The 27,905-nt window shown below is 39.8% G+C and overlaps 1 protein-coding gene across 1 annotated transcript in view; it reads right to left on the bottom strand.

Annotated features, from left to right (window-relative positions):
* Positions 1–27,905, bottom strand: part of LOC120858525 (protein O-mannosyl-transferase TMTC1) — a 302,518-nt gene that overhangs the window by 52,855 nt on the left and 221,758 nt on the right. Inside the window, exon 12 of the mRNA XM_040234631.1 lies at positions 12,928–13,071. Within this exon, the coding sequence (XP_040090565.1) occupies positions 12,928–13,071 (144 nt within the window). The remainder of the gene's footprint in view (positions 1–12,927; positions 13,072–27,905) is intronic.

Consider the following 27,905-nt stretch of genomic DNA (forward strand, 5'->3'; position numbering starts at 1 on the left):
ACGACTGAGCAACTTCACTTTCACTTTCACCCAAGAAAAACAAACATACAAAGACTGGGACATAACTAGTCATGGCATGAATATTCATGATGACTCAAGTCTATAAATAAACCAAGTATCTACCCACAGGAAAATGGATAAACAAATTCAGGAATTTATACAATGAGATACTACTATTAATAAATTTAAAAAAATGTACCATGTAGTAACATGGATAAGGCTCAAAAAATCATGCTAAATGAAATTATCCAGATGCCCAAAAGTATACATTAAATGTTCATCTTTAAATGAAGTTCTGTAACAGGCGAAAACTAGTGTGTGGTGAAAAATTTTGATTTGAACAATGATTGCCTCAGAGGAGGGAGTACCTTACTGGAAAGAGGCATGAGGGGTCTTTCTGGGGTAAATGTTATACATGTTATTTTGGAGGTAAATACAAAAGTATATAAAAAGGTCAAAACTAATTGTACCAAAAAAAATATTGTGCATTTTTGCATATTAATTATGCCTCAATTAGAAAGCCACACAAACACAGGTGTGCCCACTAGGCTTATTAGGGAGACAACACAATTCTTTGTCCCCTGGAAGAGCAAAAAAAGAGGACATCTATGAACATCTAGGAAATGAGACAGGGGCAAGGGAATCTAAAAAAATTAACCTTGAATGACTTGAATATTCTTAGTAAAAATAAAGCATTATGTCATCTTCTGGGTGTGTGTATAGGCACTGAGGAGGGGAACAAAGGATACATATATTAGGAACACAGAAAATATTTGGGAGATATTACTAGACCATAATGGAGGAATTTCTAACAGCTATAATCTCTGTGTTTTTTTCCATGATGGTGTCTTTAGAGTTTTATAAGGATCACATTCAATTCAGATGTATGTTATTACCTTTAACACATGACAGATTGGATGAAGGTCTAGGACATACATACAGAGATGATAAATATACATACATATACATCCTGGAGTAGGAACGGGGCAGTGAAAAATAGTACTGCTGCTGCTGCTGCTGCTAAGTCGCTTCAGTCGTGTCCGACTCTGTGCGACCCCATAGACGGCAGCCCACCAGGCTCCCCCGTCCCTGGGATTCTCCAGGCAAGAACACTGGAGTGGGTTGCCATTTCCTTCTCCAATGCATGAAAGTGAGAAGTGAAAGTGAAGTCGCTCAGTCATGTCCGACTCTTAGCGACCCCATGGACTGCAGCCTACCAGGCTCCTCCATTCATGGGATTTTCCAGGCAAGAGTACTGGAGTGGGGTGCCATTGCCTTCTCCGAAAAATAGTATTAGATTACTATAAAAATAAAATTAGATATTACAATGGTTTGTGATCTCTCAAACTACAATATGTAACAAATCTTATAACCTAATATTTAATTTGGAGGTGTGGTTAGAAAAAAATGCTTAAAATGGCTCCTGGGGTGGGGAGGTGAGTTATAATGAGAAAAAAATTGAGAAGTACTGGTCTGAGGAAAAGCAAAATGCATGCAAAGGAGAGTACCCTGCGTTGGGGATACAATTGAGCAAGTAAATGATGTTCAAGGTGTGAGTCTAAGCTGAAGTTACATACACTAATGAAATAGAGCAGATAAATGAAAGATGGGATTATAAATTTTTATAGTTAGTTTCTAATCTCATAGTGTTGTAGCCGGAAAAGATTTCAACTTTCTTAAATTTACCAAAGCTAGCTTTGTTGGCCAGCATGCAGTCAATCCAGGAGAATGTTCCATGTACACAGAGAAGAATGTATATTCAGCTGCTTTTGAACGGAATGCTCTATAAATATCTATTAAGTCCACCTGCTCTAATGTATCATTTAAGGGCTGTGTTTCCTTACTGATTTTCTGTCTAGATGATCTGTTCATTAATGAAAGTGGGTGTTAAAATCCTCCACTATTATTGTTATGGTTGATTTCTTCCTTTATGGCTGTTAGTATTTGCCTCATATATTGAGGTGCTCGATGTTGGATGCATATATAATTACAATTGTTATACCTTCTTCTTGGATTGATCCCTTTGGGCCCCTCCTTTGCCTCTTGTAACAGTCTTTCTTTATATTTTTGAGTCTATTCTATTTGATATGATGATTGCTACTCTAGCTTTGTTTCTTTGGATTTCCATTTGTATGGAATATTCTTTTCAATCCCTTCACTTTCAGTCTACATGTGTCCCTAGATCTGAAAGTGGGTTTCCTGTAGACAGCCTATCAGTTCAGTTCAGTTCAGTCGCTCAGTCGTGTCTGACTCTTTGTGATCCCATGAATCGCAGCACGCCAGGCCTCCCTGTCCATCACCAACTCTCGGAGTTCACTCAAACTCATGTCCATTGAGTTGGTGATGAGATGGCCACCCAGCCATCTCATCCTCTGTCATCCCCTTCTCCTCCTGCCCTTAATCCCTCCCAGCATCAGGGTCTTTTCCAATGAGTCAACTCTTCGCATCAGGTGCCCAAAGTATTGGAGTTTCAGCTTCAACATCAGTCCTTCCAATGAACATCCAGGACTGATCTCCTTTAGAATATACTGGTTGGATCTCCTTGCAGTCCAAGGGACTCTCAAGAGTCTTCTCCAATACCACACTTCAAAAGCATCAATTCTTCTGTCCTCAGCTTTCTTCATAGTCCAACTCTCACATCCATACATGACCACTGGAAAAACCATAGCCTTGACTAGACGGACTTTTGTTGGGAAAGTAATATCTCTGCTTTTTAATATAGATGGCTTATAGATGGGTCTTATTTTCGTATCCATTCAGCCAGTCTATGTCTTTTGGTTGGAGCATTTAATCTGCTTATGTTTAAGGTAATTATTGATATGTATGTTCTTACATCATTTTGTTAATTGTTTTGGATTTGTTTTTATAGGTCTTTTTAATTTTTTTTTCTCATTTGTTCTCTACTTTTGATTTGATGACCAACTTTAATGCTGTGGTTGGATTCCTTTTCTTTTTTGTGCAGGTATCAACTGTAGATTTTCAGTTTGTGGTTAACATGAAGTTTTGATATAAAAAAAATGTATGTATGTCAAGAAGCAACAGGTAGACCTGGACATGGAACAATTAACTGGTTCAAAATTGGGAAAGGAGTATGACAAGGCTGTATATTCCTACTGCCTATTTAACTTCTATGTAGAGTATAGCATGTGAAATTCTGGGCAGGATGTATCACAAGCTGGAATCAAGATTGCTGGGAGAAATATCAACAGCCTCAGATATGCAGATGATACCACTCTAACAGCAGAAAGCAAAGAGGAACTAAAGAGCTTCTTGATGAGGGTGAAACAGGAGAGTGAAAAAGTTGGCTTAAAACTCAACATTCAAAAAACTAAGGTCATGGGATCTAGTCCTATCACTTAATGGCAAATAGATGGGGAAAAAGTGGAAACAGTGGCAGATTTTATTTTCCTGGGCTCCAGAATCACTGTGGACAGTGACTGCAGCCATGAAATTAAAAGATGTTTGCTTCTTGGAAGGAAAGCTATGACAAACCTAGACAGCATATTAAAAAGCAGAGACCTCACTTTGCCGACAAAGGAACATATAGTCAAAGCTATGGTTTTTCCAGTAGTCATGTATGATTGTGAGAGATGGGCAATAAAGAAGGCTGAGCACTGAAGAATTGATGCTTTTGAATTGTGGTGCTTGAAAAGACTCCTGAGAGTCCCTTGGATAACAAGGAGATCAAGTCAGTCAATCGTAAACAAAATCAACCCTGAATATTCAGTGGAAGAACTGATGCTTAATCTGAAGCTTCAATACTTTGGCCACCTGATGCAAAAAGCTGACTCATTAGAAAAGACCCTGATGCTGGGAAAGAGTGAGGGCAGGAAGAGAAGGGGGCAAAAGAGGATGAGATGGTTGGATGGCATCACTGACTCAATGGACATGAGTTTCAGCAAATTCCAGGAAACAGTGAAAGACAGGGAAGCCTGGCATGCTGCAGTTCATGGGGTCACCAAGAGTCAGACATGACTTAGTAACTGAACAACAAATATAAGAAGACTGTTTTAAGTTGCTGTTCTTTGAATTTCAAATGCATTTCCAATATCCTACATTTGTGCTCTCCTTTTTCCACAATCAGTGGTTTTGTTATTATGTTTGTGTGTGGATGATTTCCTACCTTTATTGTATGGTTGCCTTTGCTGGTGAGCTTTCCCGTTCATACTTTTCTTGTTTCTGCTGCTGCTGCTAAGTCGCTTCAGTCGTGTCCGACTCTGTGCGACCCCATAGACGGCAGCCCACCAGGCTCCCCCATCCCTGGGATTCTCCAGGCAAGAACACTGGAGTGCGTTGCCATTTCCTTCTCCAATGCATGAAAGTGAAAAGTGAAAGGGAAGTCGCTCAGTCGTATCCAACTCTTAGCAACCGCATGGACTGCAGCCTACCAGGCTCCTCCATCCATGGGATTTTCCAGGCAAGAGTACTGGAGTGGGGTGTTGTGACCTTTTCTTTTCTGCTTAGAGAATTTCCTTTATCATTTGTTGCAAAACTGGTCTAGTGGTGCTGAATTCTCTTGGTTTTTGCTTGTCTGTAATGCTTTTGATTCCTCCCTTGAATCTGAATGAGAGCCTTACTGGGTAGAGTATCCTTAGTTGCAGGTTCTTCCCTATCATCACTTTAAATATATTGTATCAATCCCTTTTGGCCTGCATAATTTATGCTGAGAAATTAGTTGATATCCTTATGGAAGTTCCCATGTATGGTATTTGTCGCTTTTCCCTTGTTGCTTTTAATATTTTTTTCTTTGTCTTTAATTTTTGTCAGTTTGATTGCTATGTGTCTTGGTATATTCCTCCTTGGGTTTATCCTGTCTGGGACTCTCTGCACTTCTTGGACTTGGGTGCCTATTTCCTTTCCCTTATTAGGGAATTTTTTAGCTATTGTCTTTCCAGGTATTTCCTCAGGTCCCTTTTCTCACTCTCTTCTCCTTCTGGGGCCCCTATAATGCAAATGTTGGTACGTTTAATGTTGTCTCAGAGGTCTCTTAGATTGTCTCCATTTCCTTTCATCTATTTTCCCTCTATTCTGTTCCTTGGCAATGATTGCCACTATTTTGTCTCTAGGGCATTCTTCTGTCTTAGTTATTCTACTATTGATTCCTTTTAGTTTATTTTTCATTTCGGTTATATTCACCTCTGTTTGCTCTTTAGTTCTCCTAGGTCTTTGTTAAACTTTTCTTGTATCCTCCTGATCCTTGCTTCCATTCTTTTTCTAAGATTCTGGATCATCTTCACTATCATTATTCTGAATTATTATTACTTATCTTATTTCTGGTAGGTTGTCTATCTCTCCTCCACTTAGTTGTTTTTCTGGGGTTTCATCTTTTTCCTTCATCTGGGGCATGTTCCTCTGCCATCTCATTTTGTCTAACTTTTTATGATTGCAGTTTCCATCCTGCTGGCTTCAGGATTATAGTCCTTTTTGCTTCCACTGTCTATCCTCTTGAAGCTATCCTGAGACTTGTGCAGGCTTCCTGATGGAAGGGACTGGTTCCTGCCCAGTGGTAGGTGGGCCTGGGTCTTGTCCATCTGGTAGAAGGGCTGTGCTCAGGAGGACTTCAAGCTGCTTGTCTGCTGATTGATGGTGCTGTGTTCCTGTCCTATTGGTTGTCTGGCCTGAGGCGTCCCAGCCCTGGAACTATAGGCTGTTGGGTGGGGCTAACGGCAGCCTCTGGGTGGGCTCATGGCAATGAATGCTCCCCAGGACTACTGCTGCCAGTCTTTGTTCCTGCAGTGAGCCACAGCCACTCCCCATCTCCACTGGAAACCTTTCAATACTATGATGTAGATCTGGCCCAGTCTCTTATGGGGTCACTGCTATTTTCCACTGGGTACTGCTGTACATGAGACTTTGTGTGTACCCTCCAAGAGTGGAGTCTCTGTTTCCTCAAGTCCCTTGGAATTTTTGCAATCAAACCCTGCTGGTCTTAAAAGCCAGATTCTCTAGGGGCTTTTACTCCAGTTGCTGGATGCCCAGGCTGGGAAGCCCGATTGTGGCTTAGAATTTTCCCTCCTGTGGAAGAACTTCTGTGGTATAATTGTTTTCCAGTTTGTGGGTTGCCCACCTAGTGGATATGGGATTTGACTTGAGAGTGATTGTGCCTCTCCTACCAACTCACTATGGCTTCTTCTTTGGGTTCCAGGGCTTTTTTTGGTTAATTATTATTCAGCAGTCAGTTGTGATTTTGGTGTTATTGTAAGAGTGAGTCACATCCTTCTATCTGGCCTTCTCTGAAATGGGTGTATAAATTATAAAATTCAGAGAGAATAGAGATTCTAACAATGGTAAACAGAAAAGACATCCTGGAATGAGAGACAAGCAGGGGAATGACACTTGTCCTGGAAGGAAGGCATGTCAATTTCAAGGTCTTAAAAGACACACATGAGCAAAGAGAAGAGCTTGGAGGTGGCAAGTTGTTATCCCATGACACCTTCCAAAGGTCAGAAGGAGTGACGAGAGAGGAAGAGAAGGTTGGGGAAGAGGTAATGCGGTCAAAGGGGAACGTTTCAGAATTCAGACACTAGAGGATGCAAAGATGTTTGTAATTAGAAAGCCACGGAATGGCCACAACAATGAATGGGGAAGTGTCGGGCCTGGAGGGAATGCAGCAGAGGAACTGTGTGGAGGGTTAAACTGAATTCACTAAAGTAGGCAGCACAGTTTGGATAGCAAGGCAGAGTCATTGACCTGGTGCTCAAATCCCTAAGGATGATGAGAAAATGTATAGATGGTGACATGGCCTTGATAAGGATGAAGATGGTGTCAACGAGCTGATGGACTGGGCTTCAAAGGAGCTGGAGAAGGACATGTAGAGAGAGACAGGTGTGAGCTGCATAAAGATGAGGGAGGAAAAATTGCAATGTGGTTAAAATTATAGATAAGGTTGGAAGTAATCTGGATGTTAATAGGTCACCATCGGGTGCTAGTGGGGAGGAGGATTCACTCCAAGAAGAGGATGAAGAAGGCTCCCACCCAAAGTTGACATCCTAATATGGTGAGAAGGACCTCAAAATGCTTTTGTTTATCCAGTGGGCTGGCATTTTGGATTCTCTGGGGTTTCAGGTAAGAAACAGGAAAGGGGAAAATTACTATCTTGAATGTGTAAATATCCTTTTTATGAAATAAAACGTAGTGTGCCTAGTGCCAAAGCTATAAGGAAATGTATCCCCAATATTTACCTTTATATCAAAGCTAATGATTACCATTCTTTCCACATCCTTTTATTCTTTTCAATTCTAATGATCAGACTAAAGAAAATCAAATGTATACTGTTATCAAATTCATCTAAATAGCTCAATTTTGGATACTATATTTCATTTTCTTCTGACTTTTGATTATAAGATTTATTGTAACACCTTTATAACATCCATATCCTATTATGTGAATGAAAGGCAATTTTGGCAAAGGGACAATGTGATTCTTTAATATGAAAATATTCTGTTCTATTAACAAACACCAGATACTGTTTTACCCAAGCAGTCAAAGAAGTGTTTCCCCATGCCCTGAATTAAAGAATTATATTTATGTTCTCTTGTGCTATCAGGAACTTCTGCTCTTTACATCCATAAAAACTTTATGCTAATCTTGCCTAGTTTCTTTTACCTTTTAGGTTCCAAGCAAAGCCAACAATAATTAATGTAAAATAAGCATGCTGGCATGGAAAACTGCTCCTTATCAATCAGTCACACCACAAATGTGCTGCACAGAATCATAACAGATAAACTTCCAAGTCCAAGGAAATGGTCATGAAAGAGGTCAAATATATTTAGATAAAAGTCAGTGACATGCACTGCTGTGAATAGGTCTAAAACTATCTGTCATATATCTCCAAGAATTCAGATGAACCTGGTCCTCAGTGCTCTAAGGTTTCTGGGATGCTCTGACAGAATCACATCTTAGTTAGACCTCCTGGCTTGGACAAAGATTCATTTCTCTCAAAGTCAAGGTCGTTAATAAAGGTCTGTGCTGTTCAATACAGCAACCACTAACCACAAGTGGCTATTGAACACTTGAAATATGACTAGTCTCAGGTATGCTGTATGTGTAAAAAATACACTGGATTTCAAAGATTAATTTTAATTAATTAATGTACATTGGAGAAGGAAATGGCAACCCACTCCAGTGTTCTTGCCTAGAGAATCCCAGGGATGGGGGAGCCTGGTAGGCTGCTGTCGATGGGGTCGCACAGAGTCGGACACGACTGAAGCAACTTAGCAGTAGCTTAGCAATGTACATTCTATTAATTATCCTATTTATATTTTTTCATGTTTAACTTAATCAATTTTAATATTGTTAATTACATGGAGACCGGGGTTCAATCCCTGGCTCAGAAAGATCCTCTGGAGAACAGGATGGCTATTCACTCCAGTATTCTTACCTGGAGAATTCCGTGGGCAGAGGAGCCTGGCAGGCTACAGTCCATGGGTTGCAAGAGTCAAACATGACTGAGTGCCTAACGCGCGCACACACACACACACACACACACACACACACATACATTAAAGTGATAATATTTTAGATATATTGAGGTTTAAGATATATATATTTTATGTTTTAAAATATGGCTACCTGAAAAATTTAAATTATATATTCTGGCTCTCATATTTCTGTTGGGCAGGGCTGGTCTGGGCTGTATCCCAGTTTTGAGATGAGCCACTAGGAGGCAGTAGAGTGTAGTGATTAAGAGCAACTGTACTTGGTCAGGAAGTTTGAAGTTTAATTCCCATAAATTCTGTTTCTTCACTAAGGGACCTTGGCACCTAAATTATCTTCTCCAAGACTCAGTTTTCTCACTTATAAAACAGGAAAAGCGATTTTGCTTTCCACTTAGGGATGATGGTGTCTAAATCACTCACATCTAAGGAAACCACTTGGGTTCTTACAATGAGCATGAATTCCAGATTATAAAGGAGGACACAATTTTTAAGTTATCTGCCTAATGAGAAATAGATAAGGCATGAATCTTAAATAGCAAAATGCATCAAATAAGAACATTTAAAATATTCTTATCTTCTTGAGCCTCTTGATGAAAGTGAAAGAGGGGAGTGAAAAAGTTGGCTTAAAGCTCAACATTCAGAAAACGAAGATCATGGCATCCGGTCCCATCACTTCATGGAAAATAGATTGGGAAACAGTGGCTGATTTTATTTTGGGGGGCTCCAAAATCACTGCAGATGGTGACTGCAGCCATGAAATTAAAAGACGCTTACTCCTTGGAAGGAAAGCTATGACCAAACTAGACAGCATATTAAAAACACATTACTTTGTCAACAAAGGTCCATCTAGTCAAGGCTATGGTTTTTCCAATAGTCATGTATGGATGTGAGAGTTGGACTGTGAAGAAAGCTGAGCGCTGAAGAATTGAACTGTGGTGTTGGAGAAGACTCTTGAGAGTCCCTTGGACTGCAAGGAGATCCAATCAGTCCATTCTAAAGGAGATCAGCCCTGGGTGTTCTTTGGAAGGAATGATGCTGAAGTTGAAACTCCAATATTTTGGCCACCTGATACAAAGAGCTGACGCATTTGAAAAGACCCTGATGTTGGGAAAGATTGAGGGCAGGAGGAGAAGGGGATGACAGAGGATGAGATGGTTAGATGGCATCACCGACTCAATGGACATGGGTTTGGGTGGACTCCGGGAGTTGGTGATGGACAGGGAGGCCTGGCATGCTACGGTTCATGGGGTCACAAAGAGTCGGACACGACTGAGCGACTGAACTGAACTGAACTTATGCCTTTGACCTATTGCTACTTAACAGCAGAAATATATAAAGGAAAGCAGAAGTAAAACTCCAAATCCAAATGTGGGTTAGTTCTGCTATTTTCTGGTCACCTTTCTTTGCTACTAAAGGACAACGGAAACAAACTTTACAGTTTCCTGATGAAAAACAGGAAAGTCCTTCTTCCTCCCCAAAGGTAATCAATCACATGCCATTTAATAACTAAACATTAAGTAATATTTGGATCGGAGAGCGATTTGGGCAGCATGGGTAATGGAAAGTGAATAAGACAGGGCATGCACTCAACCCTGGATCAGCTACAGCCTGGACCATTGACACATGAAGTCTTCAAACCTTGGTTTTTTTCATCCATAATGAAAATGGGGATGAGGATGACAATGCCTCTCACAATAGTTTTAAAGATTAAATTAAATAGTGGATATAAAACCCACTTGTCTGTAAACTGTAAAATATTACATGAGTATTAGCTACTATCATGATTTGATTCTAGTGGATTCTAAGACTCATCTACACAGATGGAGCCACTGTGCTCTCCGGTTGATATAAAGAGCAGAAGGTAAACAAGGGTGACTTTGTACCTGACAGTTAACCTATCAGGACCTTGGTTCCTATTCGTCCCAATGTATATTAAAAAATCATTGGGAAGGCTTTATTTTAAAAAAAAAACACTCAAATTCTTATACAGGTGTGAAGCATTATTGGTTTGGATAATCACTGAGTTGATTTTACTGAAAAATACAGAAAAATCTTATGTTGAATATCTAGGAGTCCCTCCTACTGTGAAAAGTAGCCATTGCTATGCTCCAAAAAATATTTCCTTGTGCTCTTAACTCACATACACTAACTCAAGATAATAGGGGCAATAACAGGCCATTTGAAAAAGGAAGGTTGCAGTCTGCATGTCTTGTTCAGGTCTGGGTAAGATGAAGTTTAAAAGCATCTATGCCATCATTTTCAAGTAGAACCACATTCAGCACAGTGTGATAATCACAACTGCAGGAGATCATTTCCAACAAGAACTACCAGTTTGTATTCAGGCTGACAAAGTTGGCTTCTTTGTTAATAAATTAAAAAAAAAAGAAAGAAACTCATCTGCAGTATTTTTTAAATCAAGTATTTTTGAAATGCAAGTACTTTTTAAATCAAGTATTTTTGAAATGCAAGTATTCCAAAAGACATGAACAGGATTTATCCACCCTTTAATTATTAGGGCTCTAAACTGGACATATATAGATGCAACAATGACTTTTATAAATGAGTCCTTAAAACTTCACGTAAATAAATAAGGACCCATAAAAATGGAAGAGTAAAATAAAAGCATCCTATTGACCTGTAAATAGCTACCTACATAACTGACACACTTTCCCCACATCTTTTGATTTCATGTTATTTATTAAAGAGAACATACTGGTACTAAAAGGCTTTTCTGTCAGTGTGTACGTCTTCATTCTTAGTTGTTTCTCATCACTTTCAATTTATACAGAATGTTAACAAGGTTTCTAATTTTTTTTGGACCACACAGCCTGCAGGACCTTAGTTCCCCAACCAGGGATCAAATCCATGGCCCCTGCAGTGGAAGCGTGGAATCCTAACCACTGGACCACCAGGGAATTACCTAAACTATCTAATTTTTAAAATTAAGCTCATTTAGTTTTTGCTGACTTAAACTTTTATTTTTTCATTTTATATGTAGTTTCCTTGCATTTATTAATTTTTCTGTAGTACTCTCTTGATTTACTACCCAAGTGCACGGATAACGCCATTCTTAAACAAAACTTCAGACTTGGGATGTCACCTATTCTTTACACAGTGCTTCTGTTCAAATGGGATTAAATAAAAACATGACTTAACAAATGAGCACACTAAGGAAAAGAACTAGTATCTCTGTGCACATGGAAAATTCAAGGAGTAAAAAGAAAAGTGAAGAAGATGCATCCACTGAGGTACTAAGGCGACTAAGCCAATCTTGGTAAGGAAAAGATTAAATAAGACAGCAAACCAAGGGCCCTAAAAGTACCAAGTGTGCTCTCCAGAAGTTCAGAGATGTAGAAACCAATTCAGGAAGTGTATGGATTGTCAGTAACCTAAGAAGCACAGATAATGCATCACCAACACTGACTCTAATCATTTTTACCCTTTATTTCCATTTCTGGTATTTTAACCTGTTTTTTATATGTAAAAGTTAAATGTACACAGCCACTACCATTTCCACTATGACTACTGCCTTAACAATACCAACACCATCATCAACATGCCTAGACTTTACATTAACAAAAATACAAGATACAAAAGTACTCCTTTGCCTTCAGGGAGACTAACTGCACTATTAACCTTTTCCAGGGCAGTGAGTGAAAAGTGAACACCAGTGATTATACCTGGAAGGTCTTCCGAGAGCAAGAGTTACACTTACTAATTCCAAGCTAGGCTCACTTTGCTTCTTGCATGATCAGTTGCTTAGGCTGTCTGACTCTTTGCAGTCTCATGGACTGTAGTACGCCACACACCTCTGTCCATGGGATTTCCACATAAGAATACTGGAGTGGGTTGCCATTCCTTCTCCAGGGGATCTTCCCAACCCAGGGACTGAACCTGTGTCTCCTGCATTGGCAGGCAGATTCTTTACCACCGAGTCACCAAGGAAGCCCCACTTTGCTTCTTATCTATATCACACACTGGACACAAACTGTGGTTATGCCTTTTGGCTGCACCTTTAGAGTACACTGCTTATCTTAGACCAGCACTTTCCCTAAGGTATATTCATGAAACACCTGGGTAACGCCTATTAAAAACGATTGACTAAGTAAAGTGCTATATTCCGTATTCCCTTCTTGAATATTCACAGAGCATTTAGCATGTTAAAGATGCTTGCAATAAAGGAACTATCTTTGCTTAGCTCAGCATTTCCTGAGTTTATTTGACCATGCAACCATTCTGTATTCATACCCCTCTACAGGCAATCTAGGAACATCTCCTAGAACTAATACTTCCAGAGAGACATTGGGAAATACCCTTTTGACTGATAAGGGACAGAATGAATTCAGATGAATATTACATCCTCCCAAAGCTTGAAAAACCTATTCTGCCCTAGGAAGAGGAGACAACAGCACAACCAAATGAGTGCCAAAGAGGAAAGGATTTCTTAAAATTACAAGGTCTTCTGATCAAAGGTACCTGTTCTACTTACTTAAGGAGATTCCCGAGATTGAAAAGAGCCCGGTTATGCTGCGGGTTTAGCTGGAGAGCCCTCTGATAGTACATCTTTGCCTCTGCCGTGTCTCTAGTCAGGGTTCCAAGGTTGTTCAGGGCACTTGCGTGGCGTGGATACAACCTGAAAAATTAGAAATATTAAGCCATGATTGTTCAAAGACTTCTACATTGGTCATGATTTACTTGTTCTTCACCCCTCCCCACCTCAGGTATGCCAGAGCCAAAATGAAACACTGAATTCTTCCTTTATTTCACAATATGTCTATGTGAAATATTTTTTTATTTCTTTATGACTACGCTGAGTCTTTGTTGCTGTGCACAGGCTTTCTCTAATTGCAGCGAGCAGGGGCTACTCTCCAGTTGCTGTGTGCAGGCTTCTCACTGAGGTGGCTTCTCTTGTTAAGGAACATAACCTCTAGAGCACAGGGCTCAGTAGTTGTGGCGCCTGGGCTTAGTTGTCCCATAGCATGTGGAATCTTCCTGGACCAGGGATTGAACCTGTGTCCCTTCACTGGCATGTGGATTCTTAACCACTGAACCACCAGGGAAGTCCCTTTATGTCAAATCTTAATGATCAACTGTTTGTGCAGCTACTGGCATGTAAAGATGGCAGGAAAGCACATACTTGACATTCAGTGGTATAAGTAAATTACCCCCAAAGAGTGCAAAAATAAATAATATGCCAATCAACCCGAGTAAGATACTTAGCTTGGAGCCTACAGTTACTTTCAACTTCCTTTGATAGAAAATCCTCATTGCTTCAGGTGTTGAGTTTCTGGTCTAGGGGACTGCTGACCAGCTGCCTGGATAATGCCCACTATTACACAAGATGCTGGCAATTCCTCAGCTAAGGGATCTTCATGAATATATTTGAATATCTGAAGCATAAGTGACACGACCATTACTGAGAAGGTGATACAAACATCTCCCCACAAAAATGATATTCCTCCTTCAAATGGCTCTCTGTCTTGACTCTTTTACCATTTTACCTCATTTTCCCCCCTACTGTAATTTAGCACCATCTGCCCTGATAGAGTCTGGGAATGAAAATCCTGACAAATATTTAAAAATTTAAAAATGCACAATGAAGTGAAAATAGCAATCCTAATATTCAGAAGCAAATGTAAAGGAGGACTGCGTGTACATCAGCAAACCAAATTTATGCTGATTAAGAAAGGAAGAGAATCAATTTATTTCCTTTGCTCAAAACTATAAGGAAGGCAAATCAGCACTGCTTCTTTAGCCACTGCTGAATTGTTTCTGTTGTGCTCAGAGCGGGCATATTTAGTCGTCAAAGAGGTTGCCCTGTCTCTGTCACCCAGAGGACTTTGTATAAGCCTGTGGAGTTGCCTTTTAATGTAGGAAAGTCAAGATAAAGCCCAAGTAATAAAAACAGGATCTGTACCTGTGAAGTCTCCTGACGATCAAAAGTCATGCTTCCCCTCTCCCAGCCTGTTCCATACCTTCTAAGAAGATCAATATAATCTGGGGACAGAGGGGTTCCTATTAAAAGGCCAAGGAAGACAAGCTGCATAGCTTTTTAAAAAAAGCCTTTGCATAACCCAGAGTTTATCTGGCATGTAATTCTCCCTTCCCTACTTTCTTATAGCTCAGCTATAAGCATCCCTCAGTACTTTCAGGAAGACACACTGGGTAGTGCTCCTCTTGACTGACAAAAGACAGAATCAATTTAGATGAAGGTTACATCCTCCCAAGGCCTGAAAACCCTAATTTTTCACAACAACTTTGGAGGCTGCTGGGAGACATATATTATGAGAGGAAGTTGGGAATAGAAAAAACACATACACACTGTTTGGTTACCTTTAATTAGCAAGGACAATCTGCAGGTACCTGGTACCAACCCCCTAACTCCCAGCCTCACAGTTCCTAGGGGGTCTCCATGGAGATGCAAGCCCTTGGAAGTCTCTGAAGTGCCTCTATAGGACATCAGAACCAAGATAAGATGCTCTAATGCTTGACCACTCACTTCATGCCCTGAACAGCCTCCTTGGGAAGCTGTGTCTAAAAATTACTTTGGGAATGGTCATGGAGAGAACATCAGAGCCAGAACTTAAATTCTTCCAATGGAAAAAAAAATTTTTTTGGATGCTGAGCAAAGCTCTCTGACCTCCTAGAGATTTAAGGTGGGGACAGGTCCAGCGAACATGATGAAAACAGTTCTAATTGTTTCTCTGATAACAAACAGCAACAGAAGGTCCTAGGAACCTCTGCCTTCTCAGAAGAGGTCACTTCTTAAAACTTGGTCTTTTTCTTATTTCTTTAGGTTTTGGAGGCCTCAAAATAAATGTCTGAGATGAAAACACTAAATTTAGGAAGTTGTTCAGTTGCTCAGTCATGTCTGACTCTTTTGCAACCCCATGGACTGGAGCGCACCAGGCTTCTCTGTCCATGGGATTTCCCAGGCAAGAATACTGGAGCAGGTTGCCATTCCCTTTTCAGGGGATATTCCCAACCCAGGGATAGAACTGGAGTCTCCTGTATCTCCCACATTGGCAGGTGGATTCTTTACTTCTGAGCCACCAGGAAAGCCCAAATACAGGAAAGGACAGTCTAAATTCATTAAGAGCTTCTACATGGGTTCCCTGTCACACAGCAGCCTCTCCTGCTGGTTCTCAGTCCACCTTTTATGACTTTGTCACTGTCTCACTGCCATTTAAAGCAACAGCATGCACTTTTGAAGATCACTGACTACAAAAATGTTTTTTTCTCTCTCTCTCTGTTTTTTCAAACCAGAAACAGAACATAAGCCTACATTGAACTCTCTAAAACAGAAACAATCAGTGAGAAGGAAAGTAAAAAAGAAACAAATATAAATACCATGAGGGGAAAAAAGTCTTCCGCATGTCTTGTGCTCCAAGAGGCTTAGGACAGGGCTTTGTGGTCAGCTACAGGCAGCAAAGTAGCTCTGCTGTAACAAAGTCCTAACCTGTCCAGGAAGGGGATTGCTGGCATTTACAGTGATTTACTGAATCTAATGCAGGAACCACAGGAGACTTGGGTTTGATCCCTGGGTCAGGAAGATCCCTTGGAGAAGGAAATGGTAACCATTCCAGTATTCTTGCCTGAAGAATCCCAAGGTCAGAGAATCCTGGCAGGTTACAGTCCATGGGGTCGCTAAGAGTCCAACACGAATAAAACGACTTGGCACATCGATGCTGTTACCACTCACAGTGCTCCAACTCGAAAATGTGTGATATTGTTTATTCCTGGTAGTAGTAAGGGTCTGCTAGCAATAGCCTCTTTCTCTGAGCTGGTTAGGCTTGCCTAATCACAAGCAAGCATTGCATTATTTATGAAACAAAGCTGAATTTCATAAAAATAATTATTCAAGAGGGCCAAGAAAAAAAAAGTCACTTTTCATTTTGATGTTTATATAGATGTAGACATTTTCTTAAACCATATATTCTGCTCTTGTTTACAGAAGATCTATGCAAGGACAAAACTTACTTTGTGTGTTTACTTTTTAAATTAACTCGTGTTTAAATGAACTCAGGTCTAATTCAATCCTGAGGTCTCCAGCAGGGGAATTTTCTACTGGAAAGATGAATAATTTAAGAGCTGTCTATATAGCTCCATCAATTGTCAGAATAAATGAAGTGTGCCTTGACTTTGATGACTACAGGTATGTTTTACAAAAGTTCTGGTAGTGATTATTCCCTTCCCCAGCTAAACAATCTCTACAAAAGCTCCACTGAACTGGAGGAGAGTGGGGAGTTTCTTTTCAAACACATTTTTAAAAAACCAGTGTGAACAGCCACTAGTATAAGGAAGTGTATTCTTTCTCTTTAAAAAAAGAAATCTAGATATAGAAATACAATTCTACGAGCTGAAGAGAATATCGTTTCAAATATTGGCTGATTTACATTCCTGAGAAGCACACATCCATTTGAGCATTGAAGTGCTTCTTATTTTTTATCTGGTAGCCTTTCCTTAAGCAGAGTTAATAAAGCAGGTAGTTAAGGACACTATTATTATCTCCTTTCATTCCCAGTCACCTTATCTCTGAAGAATGAACATCAACAATATGTTAACAGGAACCACTGAGGTAACAGCTGCCTAAGTGACAAACAGAAAGCAGGAACAGAAGAAAAAGGGCCCCAAACACTGAGCATGTATTAATGATACTTCACATTTTAGAGCGCTTTCTCGTACACTATCTAACTTAATTCTTATTCTTCAAGTAGAATTATTGTACTGTTTTACAGTTGTGGAAAGGGAGGGTGGGGAAATTACAGAAAAAATAAATTACCTTTCTTCAAAAAAGAAATATCTCAGAAGCAGTTGTGTTAAGTGTTGGAAGTCAGATAATTCCAGTAAATCTATTTATTTTCCCAAACAATCCATGAGTCATTCAACCTTCAGTAAAGAAATATACTACTACCAATTAGAGCTTCCACTTAGAAGAATTTCCCCTTGTATCCTTGGCCAATTCATTCAGCTATGATCTTATAGGGACTACTCAGCGACAGAAGCAAAATAAAGTCAATACTCAGGAAACATGGCTGAGGTTCTCCTTCCCTGGGAAAACCTGTCTCCTGCCATACAAAATACTCATGTTATCTCTGCAAAGCACAGTATTATGGGAAATTATTTGGAACCAACAATATTCAGTAAGTACGTAAGGCAGTGAGGCTTCCCTGGTGGCTCAGATGGTAACGAATATGCCTGCAATGCAGGAGACCCTGGGTCAGGAAGATCCCCTGGAGAAGGGAATTGCAATCCACTCCAGTATTCTTGTCCGGAAAATTCCATAGACAGAGAAGCCTGGTGGGCTACAGTCCATGGGGTCACAAAGAGTCGGATATGACTGGACGACTAACATTGTGGTTTACTGTGTGATATAAGGCACAGATACATGCTCACAGATCCTCTGGTCTCAAGCTTCAATCTCAACTAAAGATCCATGAAGATAAAATGTACATGATGCTAGTTTCGTTTTATATTTTATTTAGTCATTTACTTCAAATTTTGTACACTCTGTTCAAAAGTTAAGAATGATGTTCCTTTTTCACTGTTTGAGAAACTTCTAAGGCATTTCATTGCTCAAACAAGACTGTAACATGTGCTCCAGTTTGCAATTTCCTTTTGGAGCATACACACCCTGATTTATTTGTCTGATTTTCATTCCACACATTAATTTACTTGAGGTTAAGTATGCTAAGGTCAGATGTTTATTTTCTATTTCCTGTTGAGGGGGGAAAAAAAGAAAAAAGGACCTGAAAGAAAAACATGACTAGGAAAAAACTCAATCATGAGACCTAAAGTTCACTGAACTAAAAAGTACCCAAAGTAAGCTTTATTTCAGGAGTCCACAGCAGCAGCATATTTTTAGTCACATTAGTTCCTGGCATTTCTCAAGTGCCTGGTTCCTTCATGCTATAAAATATGAATCATCAGGTCATTAAATTGTGCCAGAATGACACTGACCGTCTACCAGTCTGCTTCTTTAATTGTCTGAAATCACCATTGACACCCAGAAGTAAGTCTTGCCACTTTCTTTTGGTTCTGTACTTTTTCCCATTCATTAGATAGCCTTGGGGAAATAAAAACCTCAAATGCAATTTAGGGAAACAGGACACACTCTTCAGTGAGGAGCCAATTAAATGATCTGACCTCTCACAATGGATGACCTCCAGTCAGGATTCAGCAGGACTCCGCCCATCTGACTTTTCTAGACAATTTAAAGAAAAACCATGCCCTCAGGAAATGACTCATTTTGAGTGACTGAATTTTCCTGGTTCCTGGGTAGTTTCCACAGGAGGCTGGGAAATACATTGAATTAAATACTTCTCTGCTCTTTTAAACAGAAAGTAGTCAATGTAATTTAACTTTTCTCAAGGGCTTGGGGTGACCATGGTGAACTTTGGTTTTCTATGGCAGAGAATAGGAAATTATTTTGGTGGAGTGGAAAAATAATTGCACTTGGGAGTCAGAAGCTTTGGGGAACTTTCTTGCTGGGTGATTTTGAACTCATACCTGTGCATTAGTTGCTCTCTCTGTAACAATAAGGTCCATAACATATTAACCTGTGTGACCAAAAAGGATGGTGGGTATGAGATGCCTACCATCTCCCTGGTACATTCCACACATCTGATGCTCTGGGGTTGGCTGCAGAACCTCTGGGTGGCTGTGCTTGGCTCCCTCCACAGCCTAATGAACCCATGCCAGGCTGAAACAGCCACTCTTCTTTCATGTATATTTCTCATCCTCCAAAAAGTCACCCTTCTCACTGCTGTCAAAGGCATCTGACTTGCTTCCATCAGTCAAAATAACATCCATTATTTTTTCACCACTAACGCAATGAATACTCAAGTCTTCTCACATCCATCTGTTTCTCCCACGTCATGGGTCTTCAGATGTGAAGGACACTTGGCCCAGTCCATTTTAAGAATGTAGGACTGTTCCTTGTCAAGTACTCACTCCAAAAGAGTCTGTCAATCCTTCATCATTTGAAACAAATGATTCCCACAGGCACCAGGGTAATTCCTCCAAACCTTTCTGACACGCTCAATATCAAATGGAATTCCAGACACGCACAGTTTTAAGAGTTACACCCAAGGTTATAAGAGATTCAAAGTCCTATATGACAGATCAGTGTGCTCGTAGTATCCTTCTTGTAATAACACTTTGCAGCATGTGTACCACTCTGGCTATTAGACTGATAGGAAAAAAAAAAAAAAAGGCAGTGGTGGACAGGAGGAGTGTGTTTATAGTTAATAGTGCCAGCCTAGGAGGTCGTGAGGAGTGGGGAGGGAAAGGAGTGTATGTCCTGAAGATTCACCTCAGGAATTGGGGGTCACCACTGGCATATAATGGGGTTTCCCAAGTGGTGCTAATAATAAAGAATCTGCCTGGCAATGCAAGAGACACAAGAGATGAAGGTTCGATCCCTGGGTTGGGAAGATCCCCTGGAGTAGAAAGTGGCAACCCACTCCAGTATTTTTGCCTGAAAATTCCATAGACAGAGGAGCCTGGTGGGCTATAGCTCATGAGGTTGCAGAGTCAGACATGACTGAGTGACTAAGCAGACACACACATACACATACACACACACACACACACACACACACACACACACACACACACACACACACACACAATGGTCAGCAGCTCAGTTCAGTTCAGTTGCTCAGTCGTGTCTGACTTCGCAACTCCATGAACCACAGCATGCCAGGCCTCCCTGTCCATCACCAACTCTTGGAGTTCACCAAAGCCCATGTCCATTGATTTGGTGATGCCATCCAAACATCTCATCTTCTGTCATCCCCTTCTCATCCTACCCTCAATCTTTCCCAGCATCAGGGTCTTTTCAAATGAGTCAGCTCTTCACATCAGGTGGCCAAAGTATTGGAGTTTCAGCTGCAACATCAGTCCTTCCAATGAATATTCAGGACCGATTTCCTTTAGGATGGACTGGTTGGATCTCCTTGCAGTCTAAGGAACTCTCAAGAGTCTTCTCCAACACCACAGTTCAAAAGCATCAATTCTTCTGTACTCAGCTTTCTTCATAGTCCAACTCTCATATCCATACATGACCACTGGAAAAACCACAGCCTTGACTAAACGGACATTTGTTGACAAAGTAATGTCTCTGCTTTTCAATATGCTGTCTAGGTTGGTCATAACTTTTCTTCCAAGGAGTAAGCATCTTTTAATTTCATGGCTGCAGTCACCATCTGCAGTGATTTTGGAGCCCAGAAAAATAAAGTCAGCCACTGTTTCTAGTGTTTCCCCATCTATTTTCTATGAAGTGATGGGACCAGATGCCCTGATCTTCGTTTTCTGAATGTTGAGCTTTAAGCCAACTTTTTCACTCTCCTCTTTCACCTTCATCAAGAGGCTCTTTAGTTCTTCTTCACTTTCTGTCATAAGGGTGGTGTCATCTGCATATCTGAGATTATTGATATTTCTCCCAGCAATCTTTATTCCAGCCTGTGCTTCTTCCAGCCCAGCGTTTCTCATGATGTACTCTGCATATAAGTTAAATAAGCAGGGTGACAATAGCTAGTGGTGTTAAAAGTGTATAAGTGTATTAGAGCTTGAAACCTGCAGTGGAGAAAAACGAAGTGAAGGACAAATGCAGAGTCCCTGTAATAGATGTGAATGAAAAAATACTGACCGCCGTATCAGCAAACAAACATGTTGCAGCCATCACATCATCACATTACAGCTGCCCAGATGGTGAGCCCTGGGGGACTCAGGATAGAAACCAGATGCCCACCATCCTGCAGCCAGCAGCTGCAGCCACCTCTGATGGTGCACCCTGGGGAGACTCAGGATGAGACAGCACATGATACTGGCCCCAGATAGCTGAGGTGCACATCAAAGGAATGGTTTTCAGTGAACCCAGACTCTTGTATCTTCCCCTACATTAAAAAAACACTAAGTTCCTTCAGATATCTGATTTTCTTTAATAAACAGTAATCTTTTGTTGCTCCAACTACCTGGTCTTTGTTGCAAAAACTCTTACATATCTTCAACCCCCATTTGCTTCTTCAGAGTAGTCTCTTAGAGTTATCTGAGATGCTGTGTCCTGGGACATCTGCCAAATAAAACATAATGCTCTACTTTTAGGTCATGCATGTTTGTTTTTTTTTTTTTCCCAACTGATATAGGAATGTGGCAACTGCTGTCCAGCGTTCCTGGAGCTGACAGCGATAAGTGCAATAGGAGGTGAGGTCTGAGTGGCAGAGGTCAGACAGTGCATGACATGGAGACCACTGCAGGGCCCTTGATTCTTGATGGAAGCAAGCAGAATGTTCTGAGCACAGGACCGCTAATGAACTCCCCTGGGCTGCTGTGTTGAGAACAGATGGCAGGAGGGCAGAAGGGAGAAGTGAGAATGGGGAGACCAGAGAACATTGAAGCAATCCAGGTGAGAGAAGATGGGCAGTGAAGGCAGGGAGAAGGGGTCTGATTTAGGGTGCATTAACAGCATTTACTGAGTTTAGCATGGCCAGGTATTTAGACACTATTTTATACCTTGTTTGTGAATTATCTTCTAATGTTCCAGCCTTATGAGGTTGATTGGGGAAGTAACTGGCAACCCACTCCAGTATTCTTGCCTGGAGAATCCCAAGGACAGAGGAGCCTGGCAGGCTGCAGTCCATGGGGTCGCAAAGAGTTGGACATGACTGAGAGACTAACACTAACACTATGAAGTAGGTAACACCACTATTCTCATTTTAACAGAAAATCTAAATGATATTCTGTTCAGTTCAGTTCAGTTCAGTTCAGTCGCTCAGTTGTGTCTGACTCTTTGTGATCCCATGGACTACAGCAGACCAGGCCTCCCTGTCAGTCACCAACTCCCAGAGCCTACCCAAACTCATATCCATTGAGTCTGTGATGCCATCCAACCATCTCATGCTCTGCCGTCCCCTTCTCCTCCCGCCTTCAATCTTTCCTAGCATCAGGGTCTTTTCCAATGAGTCAGTTCTTCGTATCAGGTGGCCAAAGTACTGGAGTTTCAGCTGCAGCATCAGTCCTTCCAGTTAGTATTCAGGACTGATTTCCTTTAGGATGGACTGGTTGGATCTCCTTGCAGTCTAAGGGACTCTCAAGAGTCTTCTCCAACACCACAGTTCAAAAGCACCAATTCTTTGGTTCTTGCATCACCGACTTGATGGGCATGAATTTGAGTAAACTCCGGCAGTCAGTGATGGACAGGGAGACCTGGCGTGCTGTAATACATGGGGTAGCAAAGAGTCGGACATGACTGAGCAACTGAACTGAACGGAACTGAACTGCCTAGACCAGTCATTGGTTGATAAGAGGGTATAAATGTTCCATTCCTTTCATGACAACTCTGAGGATGCCCAGCTCTCGAGCACCCTAAGGGCTCCTCTGATCCCCTGGGAGTACACTGCATCTCAGCTTCTCCCTCTGCCCATCTTGTTTCTCTGGCCAGCATTAATGATCTTCCTGTTTGTTAATCTCTCCCTTGGATTCTGTTTCCTGGGGAACTACAGTGAGGTGTTTTTTTTTTTTTAATTTTTATTTTTACAGTGAGGTTTTGAAGTGACATGGTGGTTTAAGGCAGAAAAGAGAGCAAATGGTTTTTAATATAAATTATAGAACATTCATGTGGAAATATAGTCCATAAGTATGATCACAATATGACTAAAATTCTAGCTTTCTAAATGAAATGTATAATGTCTTGGATTTAATGAATAAAATTGCTAAACTTAATTAGCACAAAATACACGTGGTAAGAATATAATTTTAGCAAAAAGGAACAAAAATAATTTCAATTGTCCTACTGGAAAGCATATTTAGACTTTTATAAATGAAAACGACACACTAGCAGAAGAATCCATCTCCACTTGTTAAACTAGGTTAACAAATGGTATCGCAATTTTTATTCTTTCCAGAAATACATGGCAGCTGGTAGTTAATGCCACCTGTAGTCATGGGGGTTATTTTTAAATGCTCATTCAAAAATAGCCTAGGTAAAGAAGGGCTTTTAAGTAATCATTAAATCTTGATTTTTAAAAAATGTTCAAACTCTACCAGTTTTATAGACAACACTTTTCAAAGGAATTATAATAATCTTATTAATAGACTCAGGACATCAATGAACAGTGGGTTAATGAGACATAGACTTCTTTACAGTCTAATGATATGGCTTTCTTCAGTAATCACTGTCTATGATTTCCTTTTCCCCACATACACTTATTACAATCGCATGGAGTCTCTTTGCAGACTTCCAGTTATCTACATACAAGGGGATACAAAGAATGATAGCAGTAGGAAATGTTCTTATGACAAGTCTCTATTTTATGCATTAAAAAAAATCCCAGTCAGAAAAATTTTAGTTTCTCCTTTCCCATGTGTTAGCCACTTATATAACAGTTGGATATTTCTTTTGTACAAGAGTTTTAAAAGCACATTCCTTTCCTTTTAATTATGTCTGGTCTGGGACTTCAACACCCCTCCCCACCACTAACAGTTTCCCTCCTCTTCAGATTTTCTATTTAAAAGATCAACAATAGATATATTAGGAGTGGACAAGTCTTCTCTAAGGGGCCAGGTGACCCAAAGACACTTGCGAGATCCCTCAGGTCAGGGACATTTGAGTAATGCATCTCCTACTCAATATAACTTACAGGAGGGTGACTTCTTAGACTATGTCTGTGAATTTCATGTGAAACCATAACTGTGAAAAGAAAATAGCTATCTGGGTGGCTGAGGATCACAGCCTTTTTATATGTGGCTGATATCCAACTACCTGGAATGCATCAGCCAGTCTGGGTGTGGCGGGGGCTTACTGTCAGGGGCTGGAAGGAAGAGGACATCTAAATGAACAAATGTTTAGAGGAACATGGAGTGATGCCTGCTGACATCAGAGAGACTTTTTTGATCCACCTGAATAAAGGTGAACCCTATTCTCATTGCCAGCTTCAGGGTTCTTAATGCCTAGCCCATATTAGCCAATCAGTAATTGATTTTTGTAGGGAATCTATACTTAAGATGAAAAATAATTTCCATGAGACTTCTAATGAAGACTCTTTTAAAACAGACATGTAAATGTATCATCAGATTTCCAGATGTTCTCTCTTGTCTGTAAAGCATTTTGGGGGATATATACTTCTTAATAAACCCTCTCTATAAGTCTGGGCCCTTTTGTTCCTGTAAGTTATGCTGCTTGAGTCAGTTGTGTTTATTAACAAATTTATTCCAGTTTATTGCAATTTCATGATATAATGAAATATCTTACAAACTGATAAAATATAAATGTGAAAAAGAGAGTTGTAATTTCTATGAAAACTAAAAAAACTCAAACAAGGGAAGTTGCTCAAAAATTGCTATTGAATTCAATATAAGAATAATTGTAAAAGACTCGAAAAGAAACATCAGAAGTCTCAGTCTTTACATTTTTAGTCCACTTTAAAGTATCAAAACTCATCACCACAGAAATGAATTATGTATGTGTTTTTTGCCAATTCTAATCAGCAGACTCTTACTCAAAGCAAAAGACTTGGTATGACATTAAAAGAATTGGTAAATGGGGGTACCTGTGAAATTTTAGGGTACAATAAAACATTTGAGTGTGCATTATTTATTTTATGATTCTTCACTTTAAACTGACTTTTAAAACTAATCAAGAAGCAACTGGCCAACTATACATACAGTATTACCTGCACTTTATTTGGGAAGTGCCACTCTCACTCCTTTTGGGCTTACCAAATGAATCATTCCATGAGAGGTTTTGTACAGGAAGAGCTTAATGGTTGGGTGGTCTCTGGACTTTCTACTCCCATCATATGAGTTGAAATGGTAGGAGCCTTCTCCAGAGTAAATCAATGGTCAAAAACTTTTGAAGGAAAAAGGCAGCTTCACCAGCAGTATTCTGATTTTCCAGTGTACAGAATCCCAACCTTTATAACACTCCAATAAACATGACACCCACCCTCACAGCAAAGGAGAACTTATACCTGTCTTTGTGGAGGATTTAAGGAAATCGTTCTGACAATTTCCTTTGATGATTCGAGTCTTAATCTGAATCTATGACTTCAGCTGTGGCATTATCCAAGGGTGACCTCCCTTGCAATACAGAAATGTCATAAAAGAGGTACACCAAAATGAAGTTAATGGTTCTTCTACATTGTTTAAAAAACAGAATAAAGTTTAAAAGAAGCACAGTATTCATGCCATATATAATTACCAATTTAATATAGTGTTATTTTGAGAACTGTAAGCCAGCCAAAAAGATATAGGTACAGATACAAACTTTATGACTAATTTCACCATTGTCTTTGGAATCTATACAGTTATTACAACAGGAATGAATAACTTTGGGGACTGACTTCAGATAACACCACATTTAATCCTGCATTTCCCTCATTATTCTCTTTCTTGCTGTGTGCAAATACGGAAAACATCAGAGACAACAAAGGTACAGCAGCATGAAACAGTTGGGACAGGGCAGAACCCCAAAGTCTGCAACCTCCACAGAGAGTTATATCAAAGGAAGGACAGTCTTCCAGTCACCAGGGGTAAATAATCATCAAAATGATGAACAGTCGTAGTATTTTCCTTTTTTTAACTTAAAGAGTGACAATTTACTTAAAAAAAAAAAAAACAACCACATCCACTGAAAATTCACACAGAGGTATCCACACAAAAATAATAATAATTTAAATTAAAAGTATTTTCAGCCTGGTGGGGAGAGGATGAGTTATTGCACTAATTACTATGCAGTATATTTTTAGCTTTAATGATTTTTACCACATTTCTCAAAGGACATGTTTCTTCCTGAAGCACAGTTGTTGAAGCAAACATTTATCTTTATTGTTTCATAGGAAACAGGCGGAAGTCCCAACCAGCTACTGCGATTCTGTAAAATCAGCTGCAGGAGAATTTTGCTTAGTTTATACTTTTGCCCCAAGCTGTGCCTTAGGATCTGCCTTATTTTTTTGTTTGAATTTGACATAAAATAGTGTGTTAGAATGAAAAAAACTTAAAAAGATACAAGTACATTTCCCTTCCACCAATATTTTTCAGACAAACTTACTGCTCTTCTCTTCCCTTTAAGAATGCCACCTGAAATCATGACACACTAATTAATTATTGAAGATAAAACATAATTTATTGGCTTGAATGTCCCTTGAAAGAACACGCCTTTTTAAAAAAAATGACACTTCCTCAATTCAAAAATAATGCATGTTCATTGTAAAACGTCTGGAACACAAAGGAAAGAATAAAGAAATTAAACCATAATCTCACTAACCAGAGATAAGCAGTGTAAACATTTGGATAAACTGGTTTGCAGTGAAAAAAAATAATTCCTTATTAAATCTTTCAAAATGCTTTCTATTTCTTAATAAAAACTTCTTTTTCACAATAATGAGCTTTGTTGCAATTATTCCTCTGGGGCTCATATTTCTTGAAATCTTTGGGAAAGAGAATTCGATGTGAATAGTTTAAAATTTTTCCCATATTGAATATTAAATAATAAATCCTAAAGTCTAAAAGACTTTGCTTGATGACCAAATATACTTATGTAGAATACTATTCAAAAGGATAACTTTATTTTTTTTAATTTTTATTTTATTTTACTTTACAATACAGTATTGGTTTTGCCATACATTGACATGAATCTGCCACAGGTGTAAATTAGGTCAGTTACTTTAAGAATGACAATTTCAAACTACACCTTAAGACAATCCAAGAAGGGTGCCTCAGTGAATGTATGCTTTGTTTGGTACACATATTGCAGAGCATGTCCCAAAGTGGAACAGTATCAGAAAATTCAACCAAATGTGGGACACACTGTAGAGGCATGGAAACCTCTTGAAAACACTTCTGTGAGCTCACATGGGGAGATTCTGAGGCTGTGTTTAGTTATCAGGTCTTCACTCCTTCCAGGTTAAACACATTATTATCTGAGATCTTCTAGGGCAGACCTTCTTTTTGGGGGGAGGGGAAAGACCATCTTGAAAATCAGAGTTGCAGTTTGGGTACCTAAAAGCAATACAGATGGCTGCTGATACTGCAGAACTTAAATCTGAATCTAAAATCATCTCTGGGGCTTCCCAGGTGGTGGTGTGGTAAAGAATCTGCCTGCCAACACAGGAGATGCAACAGACACAGTTTCGATTCCTGGGTTGGGACAGTCTCCTGCAGGAGGAAATGGCAATCCACTCCAGGATTCTTGCCTGGAAAATTCCATGGACAGGGGAGCCTGGTGGGCTACAGTCCATGGGGTCGAAAAGAGTCAGACACGAGTGAACAGGCATGCAGTAAAATCATCTCTAAAGCCATGCATGGTATATTCTCTTCCAGTAGATAAGTACAAAGAGAATGTCAGGGCTGCTCATGTTTAAAATTTTAAAACATTAAAAAATATACTATATATACCTGTATGTACGACTGAGCGACTGAACTAATGTATATACATACCTTATTAACATATTCCCAACAGAGTAATTA

The sequence above is a fragment of the Oryx dammah genome, unplaced genomic scaffold, assembly GCF_014754425.2.
Source record: "Oryx dammah isolate SB20612 unplaced genomic scaffold, SCBI_Odam_1.1 HiC_scaffold_29, whole genome shotgun sequence".
Lineage (NCBI taxonomy): Eukaryota > Metazoa > Chordata > Mammalia > Artiodactyla > Bovidae > Oryx > Oryx dammah.